Source organism: Rhea pennata, chromosome 8, assembly GCF_028389875.1.
Source record: "Rhea pennata isolate bPtePen1 chromosome 8, bPtePen1.pri, whole genome shotgun sequence".
NCBI lineage: Eukaryota > Metazoa > Chordata > Aves > Rheiformes > Rheidae > Rhea > Rhea pennata.
In genome coordinates this window covers 3,444,278-3,467,359 of record NC_084670.1, presented here as the reverse complement: position 1 = coordinate 3,467,359, position 23,082 = coordinate 3,444,278, and the positions used below count along the sequence as shown (strand labels likewise).

The following is a 23,082-nucleotide window of genomic DNA, read 5'->3' as shown; positions in this document are numbered from 1 at the left end:
TCAACTCATGTGTGTTGTACTGATCATCACAGATGCTCTTGTGGGACTCACTCTAAGCAGTACACCAGGATCGCAGCTACAATTTCACCAACTCTTCCAGCGAGCACTCATCAGCACAGCCTCGAGAAGCGTGGTTCCCTTTGCATTTCCATCTCCAAGGTGCTTCTTCTCACTCCCACAGAGCCCCTTGCCTCGTGTCGGCACAAACACTGCGCAGCCAAAAAGCTAATTTTGTTTGTTGCCAGGTTGGTTGTAATCTTGATTCCTCCTCCTCTTCAGTTCACGGTAGGTATAGGAGTGCCAACCCTTGCACCGGCATGTAGGAGGGCAAACAGGGAGAGGAAGCAGTGGTTAGGGAGAGGGAGACAACTGCAATGCTGTATCAAAGGATCACTGCAGAATGGAATGACAAGATTCATGTGGTAGGATAGGGGGTTGAACCCCTCTCCCTCAACTCCCAATCCAAGCCCAACTTTCCATTTATCTAAAATGAGATGCACAACTCCAAGGAGCAAAGGGTCTTTGCATTCGTTTGTAAAGATCACAACAAAATTTGTGGCCCTGTTAAAACAACAATGGCAAAAACTAGAGGGTTGTATTTCCTGTCTCCTGTGCGGGAGTAGAACTCCCTGGGAGGATATGATAAGGGACCTTGAAAAATTAGCCTTGTAGAGCACCTCATCACAGGGAGGATCCTGACTATTTTTATTTGGCAGCTAGGCACTTTTTTGGAATCAGCATGATATTTCTTGCCAATCCTGAAAGTAGGACAAAGTTTCAGCTTAACTTCAGTATCTCCTTAAATATTAAACAATCTATAATGTGTTAACATTGTAACAGATTGCGCCAAAGCTTCAAATTCCAAATTAAAACCAACCTCCCGCCTACTGCCTCCCTGAGCAAAATCTTAGAAAGACAGAAGAATGGGATTATCACTTCAAAGCTGATCCCCAGCCTTCTCTTCCTTATCGCTAGCTCTCCAGGGCAAAGTCACTTCCCTTGTTGAGCATTCAGGAGTGCAGATGGCCTATTCTTGTATGTCAAAATCTCATCACCTTTAAAGCAATGCTGGTATTGCAGGGAACTGTGACGTGAGCCAACAAATTTGATTCACAGTAGAAAGTACAGGAAACATGTTCTTCTCATACTGAGAAGAAAAAAAAAGAACTTGCAGGCAAATTCAAGAAGGTATTGGTTAAAGAAATTAATTTGCTAAATAGAGGCATCAGAATTCCTTTTGTTTGAAACTACAAGCTATATTCACTCTAAGAGTTTTTGAAAGCTCAGCAATGCAGTATCAACCACTGACAATACTCAACTAATTAAACAATGAATGTTTTACTTGCATAAATTACATTTTATTTCACATGAAGTGTTACACAAAAAATAGTCACCAGTGGATTCAAATTCTAAGAGTCACATATTCTTCTGCTACCATTTACTGCATTTTAAGAAAAAGCATACATACACATGAAAAGAACTTCTGCATATAAGTTTTTTGTTGTATTTATAACATATGGAAATACTCAAATGAACAAAGGAGATTCGGAGATGAAGTCTCTGGTTTTCATCAACCACGGAGAGATGCTGTGCCAAACCAGGATGACACCTCCTCAGCCATAAAATGTAGTCACTGCCTCAACATACATGCATACAATCACTAGAATGTAGTTTTATACTTCCTGCTTTGCTTTAGCTCTCAATACTTCTTTTACATGGTGTCTTGAAAGATGCAAAGACTATAGAGAATAAATGATATAAGTCTTTCATTACAAATTGTAAACATGCTACTCTTGGAAAATTTAGGAACCATTTGGTCCAACAGACAAAGTATCATCTTCAAACAAAGGATAATTTTATCCTTTACTTGATGAGGATAAAGTCTTGCTCAAGACACTGGCCAGAGATAGAAAGCCTCTCTCTGAAAGAAAATACATTTTATTTGATAATCATGTGTTTGAAAAAGTGACCTTCATGCAAAAGAATATAAATATATCTTCCTTTAGGAAATTTATAGAGGAGTGATGTTTAAGACAAGCGTTGCATATCATGAATTAAGCTTCCTCTTTGTGCAGAGGAAAAAAATATATATTTATTAAACTCCTCCAAAAATTCCTAAAAGTATTCTCTGTTAAAACACAAATTAATTTAGAAATACTTTGGGACATGTACTTTAAAATCTGAGAATATTTATGATTAAGTCTTGGGTTCTCTTTACAGACGATACCAATGGTGTGTAATCTATGTCAACTCACGAGGGGAAAATTTATATCATATCCCAATGCTTAAAATAGGAAAAGCCTCTCATGAAAGAAAATATTTGTAAATACATTTAGCTAAAGATAGATCCTAAATATAATAACAACCAGTCACAAAATCAATGAGATGTTTCATGCATAAATACTGCTAGGTTATTTGCTATTATAACTGGTTACTAATGTAAGAAGTCATTTGGATATAGAAATATTAAACAGACATTAATTAGTTACCTGGGAATACTAAAGCATTTTCTCACACTCAGAAAGATACAAGTTATGCCTCCCAGAATGGATAAGAAGAAAGTATCTTCTTTGATGACTACAAATCATTAATTTTAACAAAAGTGTGTTTCAAGAACAGAAAGACTTTGATGCAGAAAACACAAGTGCTGAGGTTGATCTGAAAGGGAACACTACCTTCTGATAAACAGTACTGAAACTGAGAGAAGTGTGCAGAAACTGAAATAAAGAAAGTATCAAAGCTCCTTAATAAAGGACAGGGAAAACCCAAACAGCTGACCAGAAAAATCATAGTGCTCCTGCATACTTGGAGCACTGAGACCAGTTCAAGTGACAGGGGCCAACAAAGGAGCAAAATGTGAAGTTACAGGAGAAGACTGAGCCTTGCTCATGGACAGAAAAGTCCCTTCCTCCCCTGGCTCCTCCACCCACCACAGGCCGCCCGATAGCCCCACCTGCTTTCTCCCACTCCAGATGCTCGGAGACCCTTCGCTGAGCCAACTCAACTCACCAACCTGTCAGAAAAACATCAACAAGGGGCCAGAGGAGGTGGGAGGTAAGAGCTGGACATACAACCAGCAGCAGTGAAGAAAAGGGAAAAGCATTTCCCACTTTCGGCAGAAACAACACATCAGAGGTGCTAACATGGATCCTTCCCCCTTGCCCAGGATCCTTCCAGACCCTTATGGTTCACACATGGCTGTGAACTGTGGCAGCCCAACCTCCCTTACCACCAATGTGCAAGCTCTTCCCTGGGGAAGGCACAGTCATGTCTCTATTACCAGTGGGAAATTTACCCAGAATACGGATTAACCAGAAGACCCACGCAGAGATGCCAAAGCTGGTGCTGCATGGAGCTGCCTACTTTGTTAGCTCAGGAGCCACACTAAGGGAGCACAGCTGAACTCTGTATGTACCCAGGCAAAGAAACTACTGCTTTTGCCATGTTCATGGACAGCAAGACCTGAGCTAATAAACTGCGCAAATCCAAGCCAGCTTCATGTACAGCCAATCCTGATGTCTCAGCTCTGTGCATCCAAATGGCGCTGCCTGAGGAAGCCAGCAGCATGCGTCAGCTTTGAGTCAGCACCCAGACGAGTCCTGCAGAGGCTCTGCGGTCACAGTGCGAGGCACAGCCCTGTTGACTAGGGACCCCTGGCCTCGCAAGTCTCCTCGTGGGCTCTGCAGAGTGATCGAGTGCCCCTGCAGAGCAACAGCATTAGCCAGGCCAGTGCAAAACCTGCGTGCGCACTCTCCATGAGCCCAGGCAACAGAAAGGGAGGCCTAATTCAAATGAGGTCAGTGCTCAGTTAAAAAGGATAAAAATGAACTCAAACTGCCTTAGGACTGCAAAAGGCCAAGAGCACACATACCCAGAGGTACTGCTGCAGCAGTAGGTCTACACCTTACCCTCTCATGCATGTCCTCTGACACACGCACACTTCTCTATGCACTCTCTTATGCTCGGTGCTAAGGCATGCTCAGCCTGCTCTCCTGAGCCTTTACAAGCAAGCAGCGGCAAGACAACGGAGAAGGAGAAAGCAGCTGTAATTTAGCATCATGAAGGAGCCGCTTTCCCATCCAGTGCTGCTTCTGCAACACAGCAACACCCCTGGGACCACAGCAGCATTACTGCAGAAGACTTGTCAAACAGACTAGTGAATATTTTTCCACTGTAATTTGAATCCAATGTTAAGATATTTTGCAGTTTAGGATATTAGCAGTATTTTCATTAAATATTAGCTTGTTTATGCATTTTATTCCCAAAAAGGAGATTTCACAGCTAATTTAATTAAACAGAGTAGGATCAACTGCATTTTTTAACTTCTAAGTATTTATTAATAGGTCTGTCTTGAGTATTTCTTTTAAGTAACTGAATTTATTTGGTATAATAGTTTTTAGTTAAGATTGCTATCTCTGTTATGTATATACTGTTTAAATTATTGAGAATAAACCAATCACCAACTTTTTATGGATACCAGACCCACCAACCTAATAAATAAAATGCTCCTGATCTTTGCAACAAGACTCACTACTGATTTTAGAAACAGTTTCAGTTTATTAGAGGAGACATTTGCACCAAAGTAGAGTGAACTGCAAGTAATCTCTAATGGGAGGATGCAGGGAAGAGGATGTGGATGCCTCTCCCATCCTCCCATTTGATGAGGACAGGCCATCCAGTGTGCAAGGGCAAAACCTCCAGGAAATACATATAATGGGAGGCACTATTAAGCCTTAATCAGCTTTGAGAGAGCATTAAGACTTGGCTCACTCTCCTTTAATTGTAGTAATTTTGGTGATAAAATTACTTGGCTCTGATCACTTCATAACATTCTTTTCTATACCAAATAGGGTATTGTCATGTTTTCCTTTGCAATATTTTCCATTCATTTGTACAAATTACATTTCTTTCTTGTTCTAAATGACAGTAAAATAATGAAAATATACAAAGGAACCTACAGTCTCTTACATAATAATTAAATACTATATTTGAATACGCAGAATTGAAGTCTGACACCCAGTAAGTCTAAGACAAGACTTCAGTTACACTGAATAATGCTCATAAACCCAGTGGCACTTTACAAAGATAGGCAGATTTTAGTATCTTCATTTTATATGTAGAAAATGGAGCATAGAGAGCAGGTATGGTCAGATCACATCATGTCCAAGAATCTGCACCACTATATTTCCAGATTAATTAACATCTCTTGTACCAGTGCACCTTCTCATATTAATGCTCAACTATGCAGTAACATACACCAATAGATAGGAACTATGACCATTAATCTATTGGGAACAGCATTCATGCTTCTGTAAAACAACTGATTTTACATTGTTTAGCTTATTTGCAAGTCCTGTGAAATGTTGCTCTTGCAATTAAAATACACCTTGAAAGATCAAAAATTTTAAAATTTTTTAAAGTAACTCTTAACAATTGGTTAGAAGGGAAAAAATGAATCAAGTTTTGGACATCAATAAAAACATTTCAACAAACAATCTTTTGCAGTTACAAGTCTTCAGAAATCCAAGATTTTAAGTTCTCATCTATTTTGAAAACAAAATTCAGTAACAAAACTTGCCAAATGATAGAAACAGCTGGGCAAGAAGCCAGGAAATTAAGGGAAGTCTAGATATCTAATGATTGTTTTCTGTCCTTTGACAACATCATCTGCCCCCATAAAAGGACAGCAGAGGGGGGGGGGGGGGGGGGGAAATGGACTAGTGGTACCTGACCTGCAGACACAAACCTAAAAACTCCTTTTCCTAAACCAAACAAGCACAACAAGCCATTAAACAGCAAACCAAGGCAGGCATATCAAGATCTAAAGAAAGCTTTGAGTCACTTCAACAGTAACAAATGTTAACCTATTTACTGCCCAAGAATCCAGTTTCATCCAGGTAAGACTACCGCAGAAATGCTGCCAAAGAAATCCCATAGGCCTCTGCCACACCACAGCATTTAGCGAACAGCAGCAGGAGTGACTAGTGCAATACAGGGTCAGAGAGTGAGTTAACAAGCGCCACTGCACAAGGAGTTGCTCAAAAGAAAAAACAAACTTGGATAGAAAAGAAAGTGATGAGTCACGAGAGATTATAATAGTCTATAGTAAACAGTCCAGTTCATCGAATAAACAAAGTAAATGTCCCATCCTAGCAGATGCCAAGGAATTCTTTTGAAAGGAAGCGAGAGCTTTCCATTTTCAGTGAATATCATCCTACATTACTCTGAAGAAGCTGCTCAGAGAGAAGTCAACCTAGTTGAGCTCAATAGTAATGGAGGAGTTGCTCAATAGCAACAGGAGGGCTCAACCCCCTTAACATACAGAAGATGAGCACAGCAACTGCCAATCATGTACCCAAATAACAAGGTGCAAAAACACACCAGACTGACCAATGGATTTAGAGACTCACAAAATAACTTCAAAAAAATAAGAATTCCTTCATCTAACCCTAAGAACTTACCAACCCCTGTTTCTGGGTAACACACTGTCAGTGCATTGTGTTCTGGATTTCAAAAATAAAAACTCAATGCCGCAAAAGCTGCATCCTGTGAACAGTCCCATCCACCAAGTTAAGTTACACAGGAAAAACCTTTGAAGACTTTGGACCTATAGTTGTGGTTTGAGGAATGTACAATTAAAATTAGCTTCTCTTAGAGTGGCAGAGGGGAAGAGGTTGACAACAATAAACAGTCATGTTCCTGTACAGTCATTTGAAAGCAGTGTCTTCTCTCCAGCTCCACCACACACAAAATTAGAAATGTTTCTAGTGGCATTTTGTCTGTTGCTTGTGAAGCAAAACGGAATAGACTTGCTGAAGTTCAGCTAACAGGTTTTTTTTTTTCATTTATCCTATGTTCAAACAGACACAAGCCTGCTGAGTGCAAAAAGTCTCTGTACTACGCTTCAGTCAACAAGAAATCAAATGACCAACCAAGCGTAGTCTTTCATTCACAAAAGCATACATTTTTCTAGAAAAATGTCTACAGCAGACTGCACATTGTGGAACTTTCCAAATAATCACCAAAAGCTGCTACCATTTGCAACTGCCAACACAGAATGAACAATGAGGTCTTATTTCGATCATTACTATGCAAATAATATGAACAAGATGCTTTGGATAGGAGAAAACACATCTGCATTATTATTAAAAGTTTTCCAGTTCTATCCTTCAGACTGAAAAGCACAAGTTGCTGCAATTGAGGAGAAAGTCATACGATGTTCAAATGAAACTCACTCATACCATATTATTAAAATAGCCGTATTTTTTTTATGTTGAATTTGCTATTTAAACGCATACCATGCATCCTGCTCAAGGTTTGCAAACCATTGTGGCTAAACAAAACAACCATGTAGAACCAGGGCATGAACTTTTCCAGACCAAGTATCTATTTCAATTTAACAGCAATAACGCTTTCTATCTGTATAACATTTGTTATTAAACCAGGACAGGCAGGCACAGCAGATTTTGATGCATGCCTAAGGGAGAGAAATTGACCCAAAACTCTTTGCAAGTAAACCTCTGCCATATTATTCAGTCTCTGGACAGAGACTCATGCCTCACCTAAATATACTTTTGCTAAAGACTTACCTTCTACAAACTATCACTTCATGTTAATCGTACTTCTGAAAACCACCCCTGCTCAGTATAGAATTTAGTATGACAAACTAGCAGCTAATCATGCCAATCATCATGAAATGTAGTGTGATAGGAAAGGCTAAGAGCTTCCTTCCAGTCAGCATGGACCTTTTCCAGGATTTTTAAAGATTCTTGCATGGATTTACTTGAAAAGACAACAGCAGCAGGATAATGAAAGACACAGGAACCAAATAAGGGACTGACAGTATTCTGATCAACCAAATCCCTCCGCAAGGCCCAGATCCTGCATTAAGCAGTACATATGCAGCTCCATGGGACTGAAGCTCTGAGCATGTATACTTTAATGATAGCACAACAGAAAACTTTAGAAATAAAGAGTGGAAGATACAATTCGTATCAGAAAGAGGTGAGACAAGTAGGGGAGGAAGTTATCAAAAATACGGCTGACTGAGGAACAGCTTGAAGAGGTATCATAGAATCATACAAATACACATACAGGTACACACATACAGGTACACAGAAGAAATCTTACTTTAGAAAAATAATGGGGAGTAGAAGTGAAATTCACTCAGTTTGTTCCAACATGAGACTGTCTGCAAGACCACTGGAGCACAAAAGCTTGTGGGACAGATATCCAACGGGTCCTTCAAAAGTACGCCTCTATTCCTTAGGTATCCATTGCTGCAGTGAAGCAGATTCAACGATCCGGAGTAGCTCCATCCAGTCCTAAGCTCCTAATAGCAGGGGTCTCTCTATTATCTAACATTGGATTATGCAAAAGATCATGCAGAACAGCCAAGTCAGGGCTTTGCATTATCATTCCACACCCCTACAGAGACTGCAGCAATAAAACATTAGCTCTGGACACACCACTCATTAACCCTTCCTCCTTCATGCTCACTCAGCATTAAGGCTGGGCGCACAGTTGATAAAGTCAGCCTTACAGTCTCCTTGTAGTCACACAGCTGACGCACAGTGAAATGACACAAATTCCAGCCCTCTTCATTCACCAGTGATTTTGGCACAGCCGTATCTCCTTAAAGATTAACTTCCAGCCTGCAGCTAAGTCACTCTTCTAAGGCAGGGGTCAACTTTGTCTTCAAGATCCCTTTTGAGATGACACAAGCTCTAAGGGAGCACTTGTGCTCTGTATGCAGAAGCTTTAGTGTATTACATGGGATAACAGAGTAGGATATGAACTGATGAAACTCTACAGGACCCTACTCCAAAACAAAGGAAGAACCCTTGTATTCTCAGAACAGACTGTCCCACTCAAGGTACATTTTCAGTACTGCCTGATCTAACCAATCCACTTCAAAGAGGTCAAGATGCTATGTATTTATTTAGAAGTTGACTACTGCCGAAGAAACTGCTATAACTCAGAGCAACAACCTAAATCAAAGGAACACCTCTAAAAATATAGTTCCAGCCTGAAAAAGTTTGCTGAACTTTTGAAATTTATACCACCAAGCTGAACATATTTTGAAAGTTACTGGGAAGCTGTGCTCAAAAAATTGAATTCAGTGAGAGTAATTCTGATACCTTGGCCTACGTGTCAACCATTCTTGAAAGTGGACTGTAAACACGTAAATAAATATATATTCTTTAGGAATAACCACATCCAAACTTTCACTATAACATTTAAAATACTTTTGAAGAGCAGAAGAGCTTTATAGCATCCGCTGTGGTTTCACCCTCAATGACCACAACAAAAAAGCAACTACCTTAAGAGCACAATCTTGCACAGAGCTCTTCATGCTTCAGACATGCATGTGGAATTTAATGCCCAATCCAGACTTTCCTAGGATAAAACAACTATGATCTCATCTGAAGAGACCATGTCATACAAAGATTCAGCAGGAACATAAACACTCAGCTATGTCAACTTATTTGCAAGATAAAGACGATTAAATCAGCTTTTCTACACAGAATTATTTACCTTAGAGTTATCAGTGCTACTTAAGTCAATAATTTGTTGGCATGCAAACAGACATTGTAACTTCTTTCCAGACTATAATCAAAATAACTATGCACACCTTTTTCACTCTTCTATATTCCAACTATTACTTACGGTTGTGTGATGAGAGACGCTGCCTCCAATGTTGAGGTTTTTGAGAAGCTGGGGAGATCCTCCATATTGCCCTGAGATCTGCTTCCTGACTTCCGCAGCTACAGTTCTGAAACAAGACAGGGACAGTATTATCTCTGTAAAACAATTACAATGAAGGCAATATATCAAATACTCTTCAGTCTGTTGGCATAAAATCATATACTTAGTGGATCGGTTGGAATACAAGTGTTAAAGGCCTGTATGACCATGTATATTAAACTCCTGGAAAGTCACAAAATTCTTGTAAGACATATTCTTAACAGCATTTTTTTTTCCCTTTTTAGTACGGATGTGGCAATAAAATACATGTGACACTGAGCACAAATAAACTTGCTCTCAACAGGCTCTTTCCAGTTTCTACTAAGAAGAGATCTCCTCTAGCACTGTCCACACCCCACAGCAGTTTCAAGCCTAGTCACACATCTGTTCTCGTGCTCTGCTGTCTCATTTTCCTATCTTGCCTAGTTTTGTTTTCTATAGACACAGAGATGAGCACTGGCAGCTATCTTCTCCCTAACAGCCAATCTCTTCAATACTCAGTTCAACACCTGAAAAGCAGTCCTACACAGAGAGAGTTGAAATGATACATGGCAAACAACTGGCTAGGTCAGAACAAAAACTTGTTTCCTTTTTCACAAAGAAAAGATAGCAGAAGGACTATGGTGACCAGCAGAGGAGACATGCAACGCATCAACTACCAGGATGTAATGCCTCACTAGAGAGAAATTCCACTATGCAGTAAGGAAAAACACAAATCAGTTCTACCACACCTGCTGAGTACTGTGCTCCTCTTGGGTTTTTACTTTCCCCAGTAAGCCAGATGTCACTGGTAAGTCCTAGAAAATGCAACAGTTAGGTAAACCTACTACAGGAACAGCTCAGCAAAGGAACAATATCAGAGAGGAAAAGGCCAGTAGCAAAAGACAGTCTTAACAAACAGGCATGGGTCAAACATGAACCGTCCCCAGTGCTCCATCTTATAACATACTGTTAAGCTGCAGTTCACCTCGGCAGTAGAACTGGGACAGCCAAGTTTTCAGCTGTAATGGAAAGGTGTTTGTTTAAAAAGCAAAACCAAAGCACAGACTCTTCCTATCCAAAGTAAGCATTTTGCTGAAAAGCTTCTGACTAGCCCTAGTCAACACGACCTCACTAACATGGAAGTGCTCTTCTCCAGAAGTGAATGCCAGATTCATTAATCCCAAATCTACCCCCAAATGTCCATCATCACACTGTAGGAGTTTGGCCCACTGTATCTCCCAGACACAGAACAAAGTCTCTGCTTCAAAGAGATGGAAACCAACATGTAAGGGAATGCTCCTAGCTTAGGGACTTCTATGGCAGTCAGTGCTGGTGGACAGGAATGGAAGCAGGTGGAGGCAACTAATGTCAATGGAATATAAGGAAACTATAAAAGGGAACTAGCTAGAACCAAGCCTACAATGGAGTGCAGATGTTTCCTCAGGCCAGAGGATGGGAGTAAGATTAGCTAGAGGAAGCATTATTTTGTCTTTTAAAAAAGTGGACTGCAGAGGAAAAAAAATGTTTTATTTGTTCTGGCTGCAAGAAGTCATTTGCTTTATGTTTGCCTTTATCCACAGGAGATTATGTTTTCACTTCTGGAGGGTGGCTCTGAAAGCAGACCAAACAGCTCCTGCTGGGTACAGACAATATTCAGGCTATCTGATCACCCTCTAAAGAACCATCTTCTCTGCTTCACGCATCATGTACCTACCCACAGTCACAAACACGCACACACACGAACAAACCACATACACTGCTAGCATTTATGGAAAAGTTTGGAATGTATTAAACTGGCTCATTGGCATGGAAAACATTATGCATCTATGGCTGATGAGATTTAAAAGCTCACACTGGGTTGCAGATGATTTTTGCTTTAAACCTGATCTCTTCCTTGGTGCATGTTTTGCGTAATTCCTGACAACGTACAGAAGAGAAGCCTTCACTGCATGGCTGGTATGAAAGATCGGAATCTACATTTAGCCACTGAATGCAAGATAGGAAAAATTAAAATCTTTCTCCAGTTTGAAGGACATGCATTGTTTCCAGATGGAAAGTACATATAGAAGAGGAAATCTGTCCTGAACTGTGAAACCACAGTGGATGCCTAGCCATGTTACTCAGTGACGCTCCTCCTGGCATGTGCTGGCTCTTTAAAGACTCAACATGTGACTGGGATCCCATTCTTTGTGATATACTCCAGAACAGTTCTAGTCCTCTTTATTCTGCATGATGGCCTCAGCTTGATAGCTCTGTAGTGGCTAGGAACTTTGTTGTATTTGGAGCATAGCCTGTCAACACATCCTTAACTCTAGCTACAGCATGCTCTACCCCAGCTTGCAGCGGAAGCAAGCTCTGCTACAATTATAGTGTTGCTTAGGGACACAGAGTTCGCATAGAAATTATTATATAGGTCATTTGATGCAATAGGGGAAGAAAGACAGTAAAACAAAAGGGTGCCACTGACCAACATGGTTTCCATCTGATATTAAAAATTTTCCTGAAGAACTAACACAGAAAGTTAGTCGAGCAACCTCCAACTGCTCCAGCAGTTACCAACACACAAAGTAACTGGCTACTATCTAGACCTCGACAGAAATTCCTGAATAGAGTTTACAGGACTTACCAGTACTACTTACTCCTAGGCTACAGTCTTGTCTGTAGATCTTCTTGGTTACCTCTCTATATCACTGCATTCACAAACATACTGAACTCCATTTCCCCTACTGGAAAGCATTATGCTCCTGATACTTAGAAACCGTTAGCTCTCCTCCCTCCATGCAACGTATTCACAAAAATAACTAGTATCCTCACTCTCTCTCCCCTCTGCAAGGTAAACAAGGTCAGATCCTAAGCCAAGCCTTCTGTTCCCCTAATGGGTCTTCTCTCCCTTCTTTCCATCTGGCAGTCGTGCCTTTTTAAGATAGTGTGCTTCATTCTGATCACTCATGCCAGATGAGGTCTGACCAGCACACTGTAGAACCAAATGAGTATTTTCCTATTGAGAAAACACCTTACCCGACAAACTCTAGGACTTTTCACAGCTGCATCACAGAGGATCACAGTTTTCCTGCAACTGATAATACACTTGAATATACATGCCTTCTCCTCCTCCATTTCCAAAAGCTGTTTCTCCCTGATGAGTGCCATCTATCCATGACAAGCAAGATTACATTATATCATAACCCTGAAGATTATTTTTATAACCCTGAACATTATTTATATTATAACTAGAAGCCACGTCTCCTAACCCAACGTAGGTTAAAAAGTGCATTACAGCAAACCCATCTAGAAAAAAGAAATACATCTCAAAACATTCTCCAGTCAAAAAAAAAAGAATGAAAGAAAGAAAGAAAAGGCAGAACAGAATGCTGTTAAAGCTCTTGATGATTAAAAGGGCAAATAAAAACTTGTTGTTTTAATAGCCATCTTACATTCAACACACAAACTGGAATTATCCGACAAACATTACAGTTAATTACAGCCCAATGTCACATGAATGTCTGTTTAAAGCACATCTCTCCCAGTAACTTCCTTTCTGATCTTCACTGGTTAATTATTCTGTGTTCATGTGGTTCACACACACGAAAAAAGACAACGTATTCAAAAATATCCCCATGGAACTAGCTTCTAAAGAAAAACAAGACTAGCCATTTTCAAAGTATTCTGAACTGCAAATAAAAATAATGAAAACATTTGTTTGTACTTTCGCATTTGCTTACCATATACAAGAACCATTTCTGACACTATGTGGCCTACTCTCTGCCAAAACCAAAAAACCTTCTTTTTTCTTTTTTTTTTTTTAAGAAGCATTCTGAAAATATTAGTTCCTCTTTTTACTTTCTCAAAGAAAGACTCACTAAGACCTGTCCTGTTATGTCAAGGAAGACTATGAACTCTTCCCTTTGACAGAAGAGGTGGGCGAGGATACAGAGTCTTGCCATGTAGACCATCCACTGCATTGACACTTGTGAATATAACAAATGACACAAAGTTCAAATAAAAATGACATTTTTTGTCAAAGATAGAGCTTAACAATGGTTTTCCTCTCATTCTTTTCTTAGTGCAACTTAGTTCTAATTGACTGCCAAGCAGCAATAGCCGGCACTTTTCACTTCTCCCTAAATGCACTGAGTTTCTCTTACATTAATTTAGTAGGACCTATCTTATTTTTTTCAAATAGTTTGAAGAAGTATTTCTTTTCCATAGCCCCTACTTTGAATGGCATTATGCAAAGTGTTTCTTCCCATTACACTAATTTAAAAATTGTTACTCCTATCTGTTTTTCATCTGCTGTGTCACATTCAGTGACTCCACACTCAGTGAGCCTTTGCTTCTTGAGAAAGACTGCCTGGTACAGTAAAGCATCTGCACGAAACGATAGCAAAGCAGCTTGTTCTCTCTGAACAACAGAGAATATGGTATTTACATACAGTTTATTTTTTAAAGTGAAAGCATCCTTCTTTGTTCAGCCAGCTCACTTGCGTACAACTCTGCACATCACTGGCTGCATCCATCCCACTTTAGCCAATGTGCCTGAGTTTGAATTCCCATAGACAAATGGCACTAGCCAGTTGCTTCTTTACTGCCTGCTGAAGTGAGGCAATCTGTCCCTCCTAGCCTACCTGATCGGCCTGGGCTTTCCTGTAGTCTGAACAGACGGCTCGCTCCGGACTTGAATCACAGCATGAGTCACCAGGTATGCAGCGCTGCTGAGGAGGGAACCTGCTCTAGCTTTGAGCTACTATCAATTTTACTTTGAGCTCAGTTATTGGATGTAGCCTCCCTCCTACACCTGAAATCTTGCTTCCTTTGGAGAGAATTCATTTCCCTTTGAGTGAAATGCATTTGATTTACAACCTAAAGCTAAGGCAAAACCTAGTCTGATCCTGACTGTTGCAGAATACTTGCGGGTTTTTAATTAACACAGAAGACAACCAACAAACATGTTCTCTTTACCACTGATCAAAATATAAGACATTACACAATCTTTCTATTGTGTATTCTGGTAATATTCAAATATTAAGACTTAAAGTTTCAAGCCTAGACTGCAGTGAAGGGAAAAAGCTCCCAGAATACCTTACTGTGAAAATCATTACAGGCCTACATCCTTCAGGAAAGAGCAGTCATATCGCATGTTAAAAAAAATAAACAAGCAAACCAAGCCACGTACAAAGCAGCAGCTTTGTAGTGGAGCCTTGGGGATGAACTGTTCTCTCTACCTTCACACTTGCACTGAGCAGTTGGGGATTTTCTTAAGCTTTCTAGAGCATTGCTGACTCAAGCACGAGACAGCCTCTAAAGCTGAACAGGTGCAGAAAACACTCAGCATGATTTTTGGAGAACAGGAAGAAGCTGCCTTAAAGTTTCTGTTAAAAATACTTTCCACTATCTGTGAAAATGCTTTGACACGGCAAACGGCATCTAGGTGTGGGAAGAGGTTGAATTGTGATGAATAAACTGCTGTGACCACTGCATTTCTGATACAGTGCTCACGGAAGCCAATGGCAGCTTTGCTATTGGTTTCAATGGAGGCAGGTTTCCCCGCTACCCCTGTTTACCCTGAGGCACGGTAAAGGTGGCTGTCAGTCTCCCTGACCTGTCATTCAGGCAAGGTGAAAGGGCTTTAAGTGAACAGAAATGTAAATTTAGTCTTCCCAAGAAGACTTAAACTACCCCATCAGTGTAAAGGGAGCTTCAGGAGAAATAAGATGTTATGTCTGAACGTCACGAACAGATGTGTTTTCCCCTTCATTCAAAAGATAACAAATTGGGATTACTCCAGAAATCTGTCTATGCTCAAGGTAAGAGATCCGGATGATGGGAAATTTCTGGATCACTGAATGTCTGAAAGTAAAGTCAGCCTCTGACACTTACGGCTCTGCCAGAGATCCCTCAGTCAGAGACAACAGCGCTTCATCCAAACTGGAGCACCTTGAGGGAAGAGACTGGCCCCACAAGAGTGAAAACAATTTTCTCCAGACTCCAAAGGGAGACAGGAACAGGAAACAGAATTCTCAGCACACGAATAACGACCAGTGGTAAGAACCACGCTGTGAGGTTTGTGTGATGCTGAAATACATAGGAAAATTGAGTATGTGACAGTGATGCTATTCCAGGTCAGAAGGATCCTGTTTAATAGCAGGATCAGTAAAGGAAGAACAAAGCTATTTCAAAGGAAAGACAGCTTCAAAAAGGTCACCATTCAACTGAAGAAGCCGTTCTGGATTCTGTCAATAACCTGCTCTCAGCCTGGTTCAAAAGCAATGAGAAAGCATTGAGATAGGGTCTTGCATGAAAGGCTGCCTTAGGCTGCCTGAACTGTGTATTCTGTGTGATGTTTGAAGGGAGATTTTTCTTTTTCTTTATTTAAGCTCTGACACAATTTTCAAGTCTTTCCTCTGCCTGTCTCTGAAGAGACTGGTGTTCTCATATATAGCATGCTTAGATTACCAGGAAATTTAGGCACTCAATAGTGACCTTTTCATTGGGGCTTCCATGTCCCATTTCTCTGCCAAGCAGTAACAGAAACCCCAGAAAATGTGCTGGAATAATGCAATTGGGACTCTGAAGTACATACAGGTAAATGCCCAGTGGGGACAGCACAGCACCATCCCAGAGGGGACCACAACTCAGCACTTGCTTGGTCGGGACAGAACGCCTGGTATGTGTTGAAAACAAATAAGCTGCTTGACTGGTTCCTCAAAAATAACTTACTGACCTTTTGTTTGTCTTTTTTTTCTTGTGACTTTTCTTAATACATAACCTTTTACTTTGCTGGCAGGAATCCCACCTCCTAACTCCTGTCTAGTCCCCCAAACATCATATGAGCTGAAGAAAAGTAGTGTACAGAAATACATCTGTTCCTACATAGAGAAACAATAGCATACAAGTGATTATAGAAGTATTACATTCCAGCGGGACATTTTCCAAAAAAGTTCAATAAAAAAATTATTGCTAAGATGTTAATTAAAAATTAACAATTTCAAGTAAGATTCTGGATATTACTTAATCCACTACAGTAATTTTAACCCAGTTTCTTCTGATGGATTTAAGAAAAAATACTCAGTACTTACAATGGTCACGGTTCAGGCTAAATCTCTGTTCTCCTTTGAAGCCTTCCAGAAAAAAGTGGCATGGCATGGTCAGAATGACAATTTGTAACAAGACAGCCTCCCAAGCATTTTTTTTTTTTTTTTGAAACAGCTGTAGCAGTCACTGATAGCTGCTATTCCTAACATTTAAATACTCCAGCAGCAACAAACAGACACCATACAGTACTGGATTTCCGTATATATCCTTGCAGTGCACCACACTGGTTGAAGAACACACGGATAATAAATCGGCGCTATGAGAACTACATATAGGGTGTTTTCAAGAAAAAGAGCAGCTGATCTCACTTTTCTCTTTCTACTCTTTCTTACTGCTGTAACAACCAGCTTAGTAAATTGTACTTCTTTGGTAAGTAGGCTTTAAAGTGATTTACCTTAGTAGATCAGAGTTAAATACTATCAGCTAAATGTAGAGCAGCATGACTATTTCCTGTGAATAAGAGAAATGGTATGTCTACCCCTCTGAGTAAGCCAAACCGGAGGGCCGAGTGTGAAAATACGATGGGTCTATTCTTCTTTAAACAATGGAGCTGAGGAGGGCTTCCAGCAGCCACCAACACAGCTCTTGGGACTTCCGTATCCTGCTTGCTTGCAACCAAAGCCGAATATCTAATCCTTTGAAACAGTAACATTCAGAGCAGCATATTCTATACCAGCATGAGAAGGGCTACAGTTCAGTTTGAGCACCTCCAGGTACATTATCTCTTCTATTTTTGCCTTCAAATATCATGGATGTGCAGTCCATGAGCCATGAAGCTGAGATTTCTCAGAAGACCACACAACATGTACTCCTATTTGGGAAATCCCAGACAAAAATACATCAGACTTATAAATAAATGCAAAAAATAAAGGCAGGAGATAGAGAAGAAGCAGCAACTCTGTTCCAAGAGGCGACATCATTGCATGCTACCTACTCCTTCTGCAAGGACAGCGTGCACGAGTAGTAAGTTCCACAAATGAATCTGAAGTGACAAAAAGGGGACCTCTGCGTGCATGCACATGCTGCTGCCACTTGGCTAGTCTGAAAACACATCAAGCAGATTAGACCAAGAGGTACACATAGGTGACGCAGCTGCAACCCTCATCATTACTATCCTACTAAATTAACAATCTGTGCTAGTGCTTGATAAATTTATTGCCATGAGCTAGTGCCTGACATAGAAGAAATCAGCACCAATAACAGTGACCCTAGGGACATTTTATTTAACTTCCTGCCAGGACTGCAGAACTCCTATGCTCTTACTTCTGATATTTGTTTCTCATGTGGCTATTGCTATGACTACAATCAAGAACCAGGAAAAATGATCTGGCAGCAAATCCAGCTCTCTTCATTCCTGGACCCTTGATCTGCCATATCAGCCCTTTGCTAGTACACATCAAAGACTGCAGAGAACTACAGGAGAGGAGAAATGTTCTCACCCCTGACTCCAGAGTCTAAGCAGGGTGGCTTTGGTACCATCTTCTCCACCTCCTACCTAGCTTTTTTCTGTGGCCTCCTTTTTCTTTTTTGGTGGTCCTTCTCCATCATAGCTTCAGCAACTGTGTCTGCTTGCACCTACTGTTCTCCCACTCAACAGCAGGAAAACAACATTGCTTTCACCAGTGCCCACAGTCTCCTGGATAGCCCTGGTGAAACATGGTCCCCACTTCCACTCTGCTGTGAGTTAAAGTTCGGGGTGGCACCACGGACATCAAAGTCTGCCTGATCAGACCCCAAAACATCACAGCAGTTCCCATCTGGGCCCAAAATGCCTAACTCGGAATAGAGATCTGCAGAAACTTGGTATCACCAAGACGATTTCCTTAAAATACTATTCTACTAAAAAAAGAGAGAAGAAAAAAACACTTGGGTAAAATATAGTGATGCTTAACGCTACAAATACCTTTGCACATCCAAAAAGCTGTGCAAACATTAACCAGCTGCTTATCGCCCATGAAAAGGGAGGGAGCAACCGTCTCCATTTTCCGGCAAGAAGGCAGGCGGAGGGAAAGGCTCGGGCCCCCCCGGCACAGGGCTCCGGACGCTCGTCCCCCGCACGGCGGGGCCTCGCCGAGCGGGCAGCTGGCGGTGGGGCGCCGCGAAGGGAAAGCAGCCGGCGGCGCTGCGCGGGCGGCAGAGGCGGCCGGACGCCTTTGTTCGCGGCAGCTCCCTGAAACGGCTCTTCTCCTCCGCCCCCCACCCCTTTTCCCAAGGGAAGTGGCCGCGCAACGCGGACGCGACACCTCCCCCCCCGCTTTGTTCAAACCGAGCGGCGCAACGCGACCCGCCGCCGGCGCCGCCGCGGCTGCTCCCGGCCGCGCCGGGCGGGTGCGGACCGGCTCGGACCGGCTCGGCGCCGCCCGGCCCCTGTCAGCAGCCCAACGGCCGGGAGAGCGGCGGGCCGCGCCGGGCCCGGCCCCAACGCTCAGGGTCGCGGCGCGGCGGGCCCCGTCCACCCCTCGCCCCCCGCCCGCGGGCCCTGCGCGGCCGCGCTACCTGCTGATCTTCTGGGCGAAGGCGCGGCGCTCGGCCATGGCCGCGCTGCCGGGGCTCCGCGCGGCTGCTCCGCGGCGCTGCCGGAGCCGAGGAGCCGGGAGCGGGCGCCGTAATGCTCCGCGCAGGCACGCACCGCTCCCACCCTCGGCGCTCGCAGCGCGCGCCCGCCCGCCTCCTCCCCTGTCGGCGGCGAGGGGCCGCTCCTCGCAGACATACGGCGGGGCGCGCGGGCGGCCGCGGCGCTGTGAGGAGTTATTGTCCGCGCGCGGGGCGGGGCGGCGCGGCCCGACCCGGCCCCGGCCCTCTGCGGCGGCGGCGGCGGCTGCTGCGCCCCAGCGGCCCTTTCCCCCGCGCAAGATGGTGCCCGCACGAACGGCGAGGCGGCGGCGCCGCGGGCGTGGGGGGCCCCCGGGAGCCGCGCTGCTCCCCAGGGGCGGGCACGGCGCGCCGGGCCGCTGCGCGGACCCCAGGGCCGGGGCTCTGCCTCGCTGCGGGGCTGCCGCTGCCCTTTCCTTTTCCTCCCGTCTGAAAAGTGAGGGCACTTGGATTATTACTTGCAGTGATGAAGATTTACTCATGCTTATGGAAAGCTGGTCGTAACTCGGTTCACGCGGGCCCGGGATTTCAGCGCAGCGCCGAGTGAAATCCCCACGGCGAGCAGCAGCGGCCTGGGCTGGAAAGCGCCGCCGGGCTCTCACACAGACGAGCCCCTGGAAGAGCTGCGCGGCGTTACCCGTGGACTGCTCTACAGCCCTGGCTTGTCCCAAATCCGCACGTTTCGGCCCCGTCCCTTGACTTCCCGTGTCTCCACCCGGCATGGCCCTGAGGGACGTGTGTGTCTGCTGAGCAGGGACAAGGCTGGACTCTCTGTTAACCCTGCTGGGTAGCAGCTTCTCCCTGAGAAAGGCTGGAAATCCTCCCTTCCCCAGCAGTGATTTGTAAGGTGGCTGGAACAGTGTGACGACTGCCTTTCCATCCAACCTGGTCGTTACCACCATTCCGTAAATGCGTTGTATTTAAGGTGGTAGTTTTAATAGGAAGAGGAGGGAGAGGGTGGGGAGTAAAAGACTATTTTGGTACTCAAAAAAAAATGGAACTGTTACCTGGGCCACTTTCTAGCAGATACTTCAAAGTCACTGCTACATGACATATGCTGTGCATTAATCTAAACCAGAGAACTATTAATGGAAATCGAGGAAGTGTCCAAAAGTAGCAAGTGTTAATTCACCCGAGTCCATCTGTTTGCATTGTGTGAATGTTTCTAGCACATTGCGACTGCAATCCGAGTATACCAATTTTTCCACTAGGAGAAGCCACTGATTTCCAGCTGCATGTAATTATTCTGCTTTTGTGTTTGTATATATTTACATAGGGGGTGTCAGGCCCTGAAATCTGCAAATTTATACATACGTGAATAATCCCACTGGAGTTAATCAGACTTTTTGCATATATAAAGTGAATCCAGTGTAGATAATCTTGTGGCCTACTACCAAAATGTTCTGTCATGCATAACACAGATGCACACGCGCATGTGCATGCAGACGGAGATACTGCAAAGCAAAGACTTTATTGTATGCCACTGAGAAAGGGCTTCTTTTCCCAAAGGGGGAGGGGAGAAAATAGTTAGAACCTGACATCCCAAATGTTTGCCAAGGCAAAGATTTTTCTTCTTGAGTTACTGCCCATATATTAGAAGTGCACACAGGATAAGCCCCTCACATAAAGTGGACAGGATAAGCCAATCAGCTATTTACATTCTTACATATGGATAACTTCTCTTACATGAGTACATGCTCTCAAGATCAGACCTTTGCATGAGGGACCCCCAGAAATGTTTCCTCTTTCCCATCCCCCATCCAGTCTTTCCAAAATGCCATCAGTCTGAGCTGCAGGATAGCTAATGTAGTCCTGCCATAATGGCAAACCACTCCCTGATTCTACAACACTGAAACTGGAAATCCAACATTTCTGAAAAGGGAAATTGTTATCACTGCAAGAAGGTGCAAAGAACAGTGCAGCCCCTACTGCCCTGATACAGGGAGTGCAGAATATCTAAGTTTGATCGAGAGACCTCTTGGATTTTAACTTTCATTCTTCCCACATCACCGCAGTGTACAGCACAGGGGCTTGAGCCTTTGATGTCACACTTGCTCATCTGTCAGAGCCTTATTCTTCTCTGACTATTTCTGCAGCTTAGAGCTCAGCAAGATGAGCTCTGGCAGATTTAATCCCAGCAGTTTCAGAGGTTACCACCCTGTCCACTCCAACGCTGTGCTGGAGGCTACCAGCGGAAGGGCAGTCGGATGAGACATGTGTCTGCACCTCAGCCACACCAGACAGATGTGCTCTGACATCTGAAAATGCAAGGAAGGAAAGTCTGTGCTTGGATACCATAGTTTGAAACTGCTAACTGAGGTGAAGACATACATCCTGCTCTGCCACTCTTGCCAGAGGATGCTGTAGCCTCATTGGAAGGGCAGGGTAATAACTAGGAGCAATCAAGTTTTAAAATACTGCAATGGTGTTTTCCTATCTGTACCTTGATATTACAGGATCTTAAATCCTTCTTGAAAACAGGGCTCAGATGCACTTTTGACATTTCTCCTTGTTACACAGGTGTTTTGTGGTACCTGTTAGAATGACTTGGCTTGTTGATCTTGCTATTTTGCTAATTAGAGTAAATGCACTTTTCTCAAGCCAGTACCTATAAAACCTTTATTCCATGTTACTGAACTGTGTGAAAATATAACATAACTACAAATATACTGCAGATTCATTGCTTCCCCACAATTTCACCAATCATTGAAAACCTGGCTCTTCACTCATTAAAGCTCTTACATGCCCTCAGTGGGAGGCTATTGCATTACAGATAAATAGGATTTCTACATATAGTTGGTGTAAATATGAAAAAAAAACTCTCAACTCAGTGAACCTCATTAAGTGAATTTCAGAAAAAAATAATATAAACATTTCTGGTTACTTTTCAGATAGCAGCAGCCCAGTAACAATCTACCAGGTTGATGCCAATGAGTTTAAACACTAAGAGATCAGTGAGGCTGGTAGAAATTTATACATGACCTTGTAAAGAAAACCATGAGCTCCTGTAGATTGACTCAAAATTTTGCAGTGCGTGGAACATTAACCAAAAGAAGTGAAGGGAAAAATGAAGAACTGTTAGAAAAAAAGAAGTAGCCTTTTACTAGTATATTTCCAATAATGCCAAACTAAAATTTATGGTATTAGCAAATCTTGTCTCCATGTTGCTGACAAGTCAGCCTGACTGAACTTGTGGTGGTGCCACGCTGTTTTGAGTTGTAAGGTGCATTGACAAGCACTGTGAGTCCTATAATCTTTCTGCCTGTTTTCTCATCTTAAAAACAGAGATTAGCTGAAGGAAACATTTTGTCTGAAGAAACAAACTCCTGCTTTGCAAAGAGGAGAATGTAACCAACCGGACCCAGAGACCTGATATTCAGTCTGCAACTTCAGTCTGCAAAATAATTTTCTCAAACATCTCTGCAGAAACCAGCATCTTTCTCTGATTCAAAAACACGTGCTGTGTGGCAAATTTTACCTGGAGTAGAAAAACAAAATATTTTCTTTTAATTGGGGTGAAATTGTATGCAATTGATGATATATTTGAAGTATTATGCTGTTTATTTTTTATGAAGTTGACTGCATATATATATTGTCCTCAAGGATGACTGATAATTCAGCGTGACGATGAGGACAGATCAAGACTAACTTCAGTGGAGGGACTGTGTA

The 23,082-nt window shown here is 42.7% G+C and overlaps 1 protein-coding gene across 10 annotated transcripts in view; it reads right to left on the bottom strand.

The window, feature by feature from the left end:
- DOCK7 (dedicator of cytokinesis 7) overlaps nt 1-19,394 on the bottom strand; it is a 109,557-nt gene extending 90,163 nt beyond the window's left edge. For all 10 annotated transcript variants that reach the window (XM_062581982.1, XM_062581980.1, XM_062581981.1 and 7 more), the window contains exons 1-2: nt 19,318-19,394; nt 9,670-9,775 (exon numbers count right to left, since the gene is read on the bottom strand). In XM_062581982.1, coding sequence (XP_062437966.1) covers nt 9,670-9,775; nt 19,318-19,355 — 144 coding nt within the window. In that variant the 5' untranslated portion in view covers nt 19,356-19,394. The remainder of the gene's footprint in view (nt 1-9,669; nt 9,776-19,317) is intronic.
- Nucleotides 19,395-23,082: the final 3,688 nt, after the last annotated feature.